The following is a 9725-nucleotide window of genomic DNA, read 5'->3' on the forward strand; positions in this document are numbered from 1 at the left end:
CACCTAGAAGCTCAAAACGGTAGTTGTTGTAATGTGTGCAAAAGCGATGCACGTGTGAGGTGCATGCGCATGGGTTGGATCCTACCTGGACTTCCATGTTCAAATCGGACTCAGTGGTTCCGCTGTGAGCGATGAGTTGACTCAAAATGGACTAGGTGTCTAAGATGGTAGACACGGGCACACATATTTGGATGATGGACACTCCAATGTATCATTGAGGGGGAGTGTTGAGAGGTAGCGGTTGCGGTTGTGCAATGCTACATTGATATGGGTGATGGATGATGGGTGAGTTGTGGAACACCTCGATTAAGAGAGGGTGTTGAGAGATGTAATCGTGGTGTTGTGTGTATGTGAGAAAGCACCCTAGAGGTGCAAGATATTGTGTGTATGTGGGAAAGCACTCTAGAGGTGCAAGATATTGTGGTGAGATAGGAATGCCACATGTAATATTGTATGGTGTGTGAGTGTTGACCAAAAGAGTGGAAAAGGGAGTGCCACATGGATGATGACATGTAAAGTAGGATAAGGCTTGAGAGCCTATATCATTGTATGGTTCATTGTGATATGCAATACAAGGGAATAGTGTTGAGTGTGCAATCTCCCTCTCTCTCTAGTCATGGAGTTTTTAGTGTGGTTTAATACACCTTAATCTTATGCTTAATCTTGTGTCCTTCACCATGACCAATCCCATTTCTAGAATCTTAACATTGATAACTTTTGACATAATTGGCTCCTCAATTGATCTTATTGGAGATCTATGACATAAGTCTGATAAACAAATTTTTCTTTATTCGATCGTCCGTAAACAATCACTTAAATAAAAAAAACATTTGTATATTTATACACAAGTTGCAATAAGTACATAGAGTGGCTCGGCTTCAAAATTCAAAATCTCCTCGAGAGACGCATAAGACGACGGTACTGGGCCATAGTCATGCCCTGTTACATAATTTCTCTAATTGCGAAGGGAGCTATTATTTTCTCCTTAGGGATAAATCGACTGAAGAGTCTATAAACTCGGCAAGCAAGTCTAAAATTTTGAGGCGTTGAAAGATATAGAATGACACCACGCGTCATTTTCAGCTTTATCAAAATCATGGCTAATGAGAGGTTCTGCCTTAGCATTGCACGCCGGTTGTAAGAGGCGTGGATATATAGCCCTGCAAACCACTTATGCTGTTGTCTCTCCACTAGGTTAGGAAAATACAATTCCTCGAAATGGCGTGCGAGTCTTGCTCGGCTTGTTCGTGTTGAAGCGAAAGAGATGAGATGCTCGAAGGCAAATGCAATCATATCTTGAGACTGGGTGAGGTCGGGAATACCAGATAAATGGGAAACTTCTATCTATAAAAACAATTTCTTTGATTAAAACTTCTTCATTAAAGAAGCTTACGGAATGAAAATACATTATGAAAATGCTGTTTCTGAATTCTTATTACCAATTTCAGATAAGAATTTAATTATCCTTATTAGCTTTCAATTTGGCTCTGTAAGATCCCTGTTTCCACCGCGCAACGGATTCGGGGTACTAGTAGCGGAAGTAGCACTTCATGCGCGAGGCAGGGTCCCACACTCGGGGCCTCGTCCATGGATATCCAGACAAAAGACTAATTCGTCGATTTTTCCAAAACCGAACCCGAAAAAAACTTCCCTTATCCGGAAAGCACGGGCGACCTCCAGGATAACTTTTTACTCTAACGTAGTCAAGACCATTAGTGATCAAACTGATCCGACTGCACCTATAAAGATACTCGGTCAGATCAAGGAAGAAACTTGCACTTGGATCATTGGGATCAACGCTTTTTTTCCCATCAAGAGGCACAGTCGTTGATTCCTATCCATAGAACAATTACTATCCGGGACTTACTTCATCTATCGTAATAACAGAATTTGAGTCTCGATTTATGAATCCATCAGTCCAGCCTAACCCCATCCGATCCCATGGGTTAGCCAACCGCCCAACCACTGTAGTGATGGGATCCAATTAAGAATTTGGTTAGGTTTTGTCCCGGGTACCAAGGAAAAGAGTTCCAAGGCCCCCTAGCCGGAAGTTCATGCAAACATAAAACTAGTCACACCACTTACACACCCAATATGAAATTGCCTTTTTCTTAGCATCAACTACCTTTAAAACAATCCTTTAATAAAACCATTATGTCACTGATGACAATCCTCAAAGTCTCTGGTTGAATCGTTATTTCTAGTCATTCTTTCATCGGTGTACTTATGGCATCATTGGCAACCAGAACGCTCACCACCTATTCTCTCAGGGGCCTTTTCCATAGTTCCTAGCTCATAGTAACCGGCAATATATTCATATAATAGAATGGAATCTCCGTGGAAGATTAGCAAGATCAACCCACAGATCCATATAAAAGAGCCATGGACTCATCCGTTGAGGACCAGCAAGGTCAATCAACCAGATCCATGCCCGGTTTCAGAAAACAACTCTTACTCCTTGTTCCAATATCTTCCACGACGCACGTGTGGGTATCTTCGGCAACCCAGAGCCCGAGCACCGTATGGTCAGCACCCTCTAGGATCCTTCGCAGGTGACCTAGCGCTTCACTCATAGGCCGCTTCCTTGGTCCCTCATCCACCGTACCGGAAGCTCACCATTTAAATCGAACCGAGGCTGGTCAAGACCTCGATCGACCTTGCTACGCAAGACGTCCTCCATTGACTCTCCATCAGCAGTTGCAACTTTATCAGTTCGGTCTTCATGACCTTAATCCTCAAGACGGTCAAAATGCTTCTCCGGCATTCTTGACATAAAACAGTCATTTACAAACAGTCACAAAATACAGTTTCTATAACGAACTCTTGTCTTTCCATATTATCCACTCTCGGACCACATTACTTATTCCACATTCCATTCAATGTGTACTCGTTCTCATCCATTCACTCATATAGACTACACATTATCTCACATACACCTTCATATTCATTATTCTACATACATATCCATGTTCGTACGTCCACATCATACATCCAATTTCACATTCATACATACGCATCTACATGCATACATCCACATCCACATTCATACATCCATACCTCCATTTTCACATCCACACATCCACATTCATATTCATACATCCACATTCACATGCATACATCCATTTTCACATCCTCATTCATACATCCACATTCACATACATACATCCACATCCGTATCTACATCTATACATCCACATCCACATCCACATTCACATTCATACATATACATCTACATGTATACATCCACATCACATTCATACAACCATATTACATCCATTCTCGTCCTAACACATCCCATATACATCTTAACACATCTTAACTCATCTTAACACATTCTATCACATCTCATACACATCTTATCACATCTTTTCACATCTCATACACCTCTTACATCCTATCACTTTCCATATGCATCTTATCAAATCTTATCACATCTCATACACCTCTTATCACATCTTATCACATTTCATATCTTTTTTAAGAGAATTCTTATATTTGATATAAGATTTCTCTACACATTTATTTATGCATAAATTCCATTTAAGGAGACTAACACTTTCGAAATTAAAATCAATCTTTTATGCATCTTCTTATGCATAAATTCAATCTGGTAGGAATTACACTTTTAGAATAAAAGAATTTCTCTTATGCATCTAAGTTATGCATAAAATCCATTTATGATGAAAATCACACTTTTAGTATAAAAAGAATATCTTTTATGCATACCTCTATGCATGAATTCCAAATATAATAAAAGTAACACTTTTATAATAAAATAATCAACTTTTATGCATACCTCTATGCATGAAATCCAATATGATAAAAGTAACACTTTTATAATAAAATAATCAACTTTTATGCATACCTCTATGCATGAAATCCAATATGATAAAAGTAACACTTTTATAATAAAATAATCAACTTTTATGCATATCTCTATGCATGAAATCCAAATATGATAAAAGTAACACTTTTAATATAAAAAGTTATCTTTTATGCATACTTCTATGCATGAAAATTAAAATTGATAAAAATAACACTTTGATATAAAAATTTATCCATTATGCATACTTCTATGCATGAAAATAGCATACTTCTATGCATGAAATAAAAATGGTAAAAATAACACTTTTGATATAAAAACTTATCCTTTATGCATGATATTAAAATTCAATTTCTCCATGATTATAATGAAATTCTTTCAATTAATCTAGGATGATAATTCCTAGAATATGGTAGGAAGTCCTCTTTTTATGCTTTGAATGAATTTATTTTATGCATAATTTTTATAAAAATTTTGCCATAGCTCCGCTGCTATGACTGATAAATCTCAAATTTTCTAAGGGATAAAGCTTATCATTAAGGAAATAATTAAAATGATCTCTAATTGGATCATTAATCCATAATGGATTGAATCATCAATATACATAAACTAAAAGCATAGAAAAAAGCCATTAATTTGGCCTCAAGAATAGCTTAATCTTGGGTTAAGGAAAAGCTTTATGAAAAGCTTGATTTGGATTGAGAATGGGTCATGAGTATGACCATTTCTTGAGTGAGAGAGAGAAATTACATAAAAACCATTAGAATTTAAACATAAATAGAAATTAACTTCAATAGCATTTATTAAATTATGTAACTCTTCACTACTATTCACCAATTAACTTCAATAGCATTTAAAAAACCATACCAATTAAGCTTCTCAAGCTTGAGAGGGGTTGAGAAGAGAGAAACATTGAGAAATTATAGAAAAGATCAATATTCACTAATTACCTTACAAATTGCTTGATTCTTTGTTCACGGTAGAGGCCCCCAACCAATCAATTGGTTAAGTATGTTGATGGAGCCACTAATGGAAATTGAAGAAAGAGGGAAGCTCCAAAAACTAGTGAATTATTAAATAAATTCACAGTTCTTGGCTTAGGTGGAGTAGAGTAACGATGCATATCTGAGAGGAAGAGAAACAGAGGAAGAAGGGAAAAAGAAGACAACTTTTTTAAAGAAGAAGAAGGAAACTTTCGCCACTTGTATTTTAAAAAAAATCTAGTTACATAGTGTTTATCTTAATATAACGTAGTTGAATCTTGGTACATAGTGTGGCTGCTCATTTTAAAGCCAAGCCTCTCTTAAAAAATTTATAAGATTTGCATCACCACAACTATTTCTCCATCTTTACTCTCAATCTGGCATAAAGATACACTTTAATGAGCATGATGAATGTTTATAATATATTGATGTTAATAATAGTGACTATATTTTTGTGAGATTTACACTAACCTGGGTTTTAAGAGTTACATTATGTTGTTGCGTTTGCCTTCAGTAGAATGTGTTGAACAGCTCTTGTAATGCATTTGTTTTTGTTTCCACCACCATGTCAAGTTGTACAAAAATAGTTGATATGTGCGGCACAGTGTGATTTTTCCATGCCTTAAGTATTCCATGTGGCAAGAGTCTCTTGGCTCTTCACAAAGTATGGACCATGCGCAAACAAAATATGCTTCATAGAGAAGAAGAAAAAAGAACATATTAATAATCGATTAGATGATTAATTAATCAATATATCAATTACATGGATCAAAATATCTTACTAAGTTATGTTCTTGTTCCCCCATGCAGCTACAATTGTTTTCACAAGCGTCTTCATTGCTCTTTCAAACTGGCTTGTGTAATCACTTCCATTCCTTTACTTACATATGAGTTTTTTAAAATTATTAAGCTCCATCAAGAATCTCATGTGAAACTTTGTCATCCTTGGATCACTAGCTTGGTTAGTTGTATGCTCGCATAGAGCTTTCTAACATTCCCATACTATTGTAACCTATTTGTTCTCATAGTTTGACAAAGACCTCGTAGCTTTGGCTCCTCCCATCTAGTGGCACCTGATTGCTTGTCATCCTTTTTATGTTGCACGTCTTAGAGAGTAATATATCACATTGCTCTAAACATGCATCCGATAGCTCTGATGGCAAAATGGAATAAGCATAGTCAACATGTTCTACATGTAAAGTACAAATATTAACTCTCTAGATTTATAGGAAGTATGAGATCCCGATTGGGATCCTCAGGCACAATACATGGTTCACCCTTGACTTTGACTTTTTTTGTTAACTTTCCTTACTCTTGGTCTTTGATTTCCCTTTAACCTTGGTTTGGTCTTCATCTATGTTACTTACTTTATCTTGTATGTGGATGGAGGCTTCGTACAATCCATTCTAGAGTGTTCATGCTTTCCCCATGGAATAGAGGAATGGGTGTACTGATCTAGGACCATCACACATCCCATACATGCACTTCAGTGCTTTTAAATCGGCACTCATGTACCACTCTACTATAAAGTTTCCTACCCCATTCACCCACAAGCTTCTCACCTTTATTCTCAGCATCAATGATGCTTGGAATTTTTGTGTGCAAGAACAACCACTTGAGAGTATCATGACTCTCATTTGGCACTGTAGTTGCCCCTAGGTACCATAGCTCCATCCCTATGTAATGGCTGGTCTCCCTTACCTTGAATGTAATTTAAAGCTTTGTTCATCAATCCTATACTGATTCTTTCAATTTTTTGATGTTTTAGGTTTTTTACCTTATCAATCTTAATAATAAAAATAATATTACCTTCATAGTTATCTACTGTGCACTGATAAAACTTCACCATGGCTGATTGGACCCTTCTAACATCTAAAGATATGTTACTATACATGTCATACTTGAATGTCGAGGTCTTCCTTTTTTTGGCTTCTCTACAATCATTAAACTATCAACGTGTTTGTATTCAGCTATGAATCCTGGAATAGCCAAATTTTGTTGGTGTCGTGCCATTGCTAACGGTATGTGGTCAGAATAAGTCGAACACACGAAGACAAAGAGGCTTCATACCTAGGATGAGTAGCTTTGATATGGCTCTATATCCCTTCTTGCTTGTTGAATCCTTGTCACATACCTCCACCACCTCATCAGGCTTGACCAAGTCTCGAAAGTTACTGCAAACCCTCCTTCGAAGCCCTGCACACTCTAGAAGCTTGAGCATTTCAATCAAGTCATTGTTTTTGATAGGCAGACTTGATTATAGCAATTCTATCTATAGGATTATATAGGCAAAAACCTCCCACACTATTCATGTAGCTTCGAGCAAGCTTCATCCATTTCTTCTTTGCGCCCCCTATGTTGCTAGGCATGTAATACTCTTAAACTGTCTAGATCTTACCCTAAGGAGTGCTTTCTAGTTGGGTTTTTAGAGTGTATGTTCCTCCCATTTTTTGTTAGTTTGTTTAAGCTTTTTTGTAGCCACCAAGGGTGCCCACCACCACACATGGACTGTCCACCGCAACATGGATTGTCCACAGCAAGAGTGTCACACCAACATGGAATATCCACCGCAACAATGTCACACCAAACATTGGGATCATCCGCATCATTGAAGGCTCCAATGACACTCCAATGACATCTCTAGAGATAGAAGATTCTACCAAAGGCTACACTACCACCTCACCACCAAAGATAGGAGATGCCACCGACTAGACAACAACCTAAAGGATATCTGACATCCTTCATTCTTCATCTCTCACTCATCTTTTTGGAGGACATCCTTTTGATCCCATCTTGGAGACATCCTTATCCTGCATCTCTTACCAAATCAAGAAGATTGTTCTCAATATCCTAACACAGATCACTAGTAAGTACTATTTGAGACCTTATAAACACACATAAGGAGAGAGAGAGAGAGGGCACCTCCTTTTGTCTTATGCACCAAGTTGGGAAGAGTGCCCACTCTTACCAAATCAAGAAGATTGTCTTTCTATTTTCAATGTTCAAAACACCAATTTATAAATTATTAACGCAAAAGCCTAGCTCTCTCTAAGATTGAGAGCGCAGTGCAAATACAAAAGATAAGGGCCAAAGGTAGGTTTAGGGCGAGAAGAATACTACAGCTACCGTCCCAATACATAGGATTCTGCAGCACGTCTAGGCTCGCTTTTACGTCTGCTTGGTTCTCTCTTGTGCACAACTACGAGCTCCTCTTTTCTAATGGCCGTGGTACCGTTTTCTCCAAAAGCCGGATCACCAGCATGCTTTCTCTTTACTATATTATTACTAGAGTGGTGGTGGCCTGAATCTGTGTTTTCTTCTTTGCTTTTCTGCTTCTTCAATCCCTCCGTGCTCTCCTCTTCTCCAGCTTTCATGGCAGCTTCTTGTGCTCTTATCTTCCTTGGCCTTCCCCTCTTCCTTGCTGGTGCTGCTGCTGCTGCTTTCATGTCTTGACCTTGATTAACAGTAGTTTCGTCTGCTTCCACTTGCACCGTGGACATCGTCTTCTTGCCCGATTTTCCAAACAATCTCTGCATATTATCAAATTTTGACTGCTTTAAATACACAAAGCTAACACTGAAAACATTGAATTATCCAAACTGTTACAAGGGTAAGAAAAGGTGGGAAAAAATTTGATTAACAGATATACAATTTGATTACGACGACAAAAACATACTTCACTGTTAAGAGAAATACTAAGAAGAAAGGAAATACAGCGTTAACAAAATATGGTTTAATTAGTGATTAATTAAAACAGGCAGCAAAATATTCCACCCAAAAAAAAGACTACGACAACCGATATTACGATAGCACAGTAGATCAAAATTACTGCAAACTCACATGGGAACAGGCGAAGGAATGGCGCTGTCCTTACAACAGAAGGGGGTCACAAGAGGGTATGATCAGGAGGGTGAATTTAGGGGGCATGGCAGGATTGGAAGCTGCAGAGGGGAGGTGTGCAAGAGAGAGGATGAAGATGGGTGCTTGTGTGTGAACTCGCGCGCGTTGTGTGTGTGTGTGTGTGTGTGTGTGTGTGTTTGGGTGGTATTGCTACCAGCAGCAAACCCACCAATAAGCAGCAGTCGCCAGAGTGAGAGACAGAGAGCACAAGAGCAGGATAAGAAAACTACATTAGGTCTCCTCAGCAGCTCGAGAAAAAAGGGAGCTTCAATAATACAGGCTGTCTGCCTTTAGTCGTTGCAAATTTCCTTTCATCGATCTATTATTATTATTTTATTATTGCTTCCATTATTATTGTCCTGCAATATTACAATCCTCGATATCAAGGATATTATTGTTATAACTTATCCTATCGCTATTTAACTTTGTATATAAGATTGGGCATTTGAGAGAGAGAAAGAGAGAGAGAGAGAGAGAGAGAGTGTGTCCAAACAAAAATGTGTGAAAAAGGGCAGCTGACAGCTTGAAAGTAACGCAAGGTAAAGTAAAGAGGCCAAATAATTTTGTTTTTTTGTTTTGTTTTTTTTTTACACATTCGTTCCTTCATCGCGCACCTTATGGTATGTGAGAGGGGGTGAGCCATGATTCAAACTCATATCGACAGCAGACAATGTGCTATTGTCCCTGTCCCTAAGAGGCCAAAGTTTGTTGGCTTAATAATATGGGCTTGCAAGGATGATCTTTCACAGGCAATATTATGCTTTAAATTGATAAATCTAATAAAATAGTGCCCTTTTATTGACAAAATACCCCAAAAACAGGTATGACCACCCTTCTGTATGTAGCAAAAGTAGATGCACTAGTGACACAAAAATTTGGCCATAAGGGTTGTAACTTGTGGTTGTATGATTAAGCATGTGTCTGGTAGCAGGCCAAGATAGTGACACACAAAGTGTGCTTGCACATGAGGTACCCTTTTGGCCCATTTGCCACTAGAACCAAGATCCAAAGCATCCCAA

At 38.1% G+C, this 9725-nt stretch overlaps 1 protein-coding gene across 1 annotated transcript; it reads right to left on the bottom strand.

The window, feature by feature from the left end:
• Positions 1–7770: 7770 nt before the first annotated feature.
• Positions 7771–8920, bottom strand: LOC147611075 (uncharacterized). Its single transcript, XM_086785187.1, has 2 exons — positions 8647–8920; positions 7771–8336 (listed from the first exon to the last, which is right to left on the bottom strand). The coding sequence occupies exon 2, from the start codon at positions 8304–8306 to the stop codon at positions 7929–7931; it is 378 nt and encodes a 125-aa protein (XP_086641313.1). The 5' UTR covers positions 8307–8336; positions 8647–8920; the 3' UTR covers positions 7771–7928.
• Positions 8921–9725: the final 805 nt, after the last annotated feature.

The sequence above is a fragment of the Cibotium barometz genome, chromosome 48 (genome assembly GCF_041138505.1).
Source record: "Cibotium barometz isolate CiBa-2024 chromosome 48, ASM4113850v1, whole genome shotgun sequence".
Classification (NCBI taxonomy): domain Eukaryota; kingdom Viridiplantae; phylum Streptophyta; class Polypodiopsida; order Cyatheales; family Cibotiaceae; genus Cibotium; species Cibotium barometz.